This window comes from Sycon ciliatum, chromosome 2 (genome assembly GCF_964019385.1).
Source record: "Sycon ciliatum chromosome 2, ocSycCili1.1, whole genome shotgun sequence".
NCBI classification, from domain to species: domain Eukaryota; kingdom Metazoa; phylum Porifera; class Calcarea; order Leucosolenida; family Sycettidae; genus Sycon; species Sycon ciliatum.
Window position 1 is genome coordinate 28,875,128 of NC_088644.1, and position 1,286 is coordinate 28,876,413.

The 1,286-nt window shown below is 44.9% G+C and overlaps 1 protein-coding gene across 1 annotated transcript in view; it reads right to left on the bottom strand.

Moving 5' to 3' along the window:
- Window positions 1-242: 242 nt before the first annotated feature.
- The window catches only part of LOC135809579 (autophagy-related protein 16-like), a 22,226-nt gene continuing 21,182 nt past the window's right edge, over window positions 243-1,286 (bottom strand). Inside the window, exon 19 of the mRNA XM_065322957.1 lies at window positions 243-976. Coding sequence (XP_065179029.1) covers window positions 889-976 — 88 coding nt within the window. The 3' untranslated portion in view covers window positions 243-888. The remainder of the gene's footprint in view (window positions 977-1,286) is intronic.

Genomic DNA, 1,286 nt, shown 5'->3' on the forward strand with positions numbered 1-1,286 from the left:
CTGAAGTGCCACATCCAGTCCAGATGATGTCATACAGCCGTGCGGAGGGTCGACCACCAGAGTTCGCGAGTCTGTGCCACACCGGACTGTCAGTTAGTGCTGGGGATATGAAGTCAACAGGACCTTCAAAGGTCGCAGACTCGCAGACAATACAATGACAGCTTGCTTCCCGAGCCATAGACATAATCTTGCACTGCCACGTGCAAGCTCCCGCTAGGAAAACGACATTGAACGCCACCGGGCTAGACAAACGCTGACACGGGATAAACAGCAAACATTGCAAATACAGTTCATGAGATCAATCTCAGTCTGTTGAAAAGGAATGCAAGATAGCACCAGAAGACTTCCAGCAATGCTCAAACAGGTAGATATAGAATAAGAATGCTCTGCAAGTAGAATAAGAAATGGTAAATTAATATAAGAATGTGCGATACATAAAATTGTAGTCTAAAATCAAGCTGAAAAGGCCAGGGTAATGAGAAAGGAGAATGGCATGAATGGCCAGGCCAAGAAAAGAGGCAATCGCGTCGTCAAGGAAAGAAACCAATGTTCAAAAGCAGCAGCGGTATGTCTACATGACATTAGCGAAAGAGGAAAGCAGAGAAGACGATGGATATACACATGCATTGCGGCCTACAAACTGAATCAAGGTGAGTTTCTAAAAAAGAGCCAAATGAACAAGACGCCCTAAAAAATAGAATCACTTGCAGTGCCATCTATCGAAATACTGCTCTAAAACCAGCCCAGAGTATACCTTTAAAAAATTAAAATGAGTAAAAAGAGAAGCAAGCAGAAGGACCAGCCCCGCCAGCAAAATTAAAAAGTGGCAAGAAGCAGCAATGTGCTTCGTAATAACTATTCGTGTAAAAAAAAAAAGAAGCAACGTGCCTAACATGTCCAGGTGGTGGCACCGCTTGGATGTGCCGTGAGGAAAGCTGACCCGCTAGGGTACCAGGCACACGAGAACATCGGAGACCTAACCGGTACGCACCAATACAAGTGGACAGGCAGAAGGAGAGACAAACAAACGGGCACACACACACGCACATACAAACAAACGGTACACATACCTTAGCAATCCGTGTCTTCATAATCAGGAAATCATCCCCTCTTCAATCACTTGTCCACGTGAAAAAGAGAACACCAGGCACTCAGTATCATTCAAAAGAGGTGAAATATCCTTGAGCAAGAAACAAAGTAATTACCAGCAGCCATTCGTACAGCTGCTTTCGGACACCATGACCATATCTGTGTTCTGCTTAGCCGATGCATACCACTGCAGAATG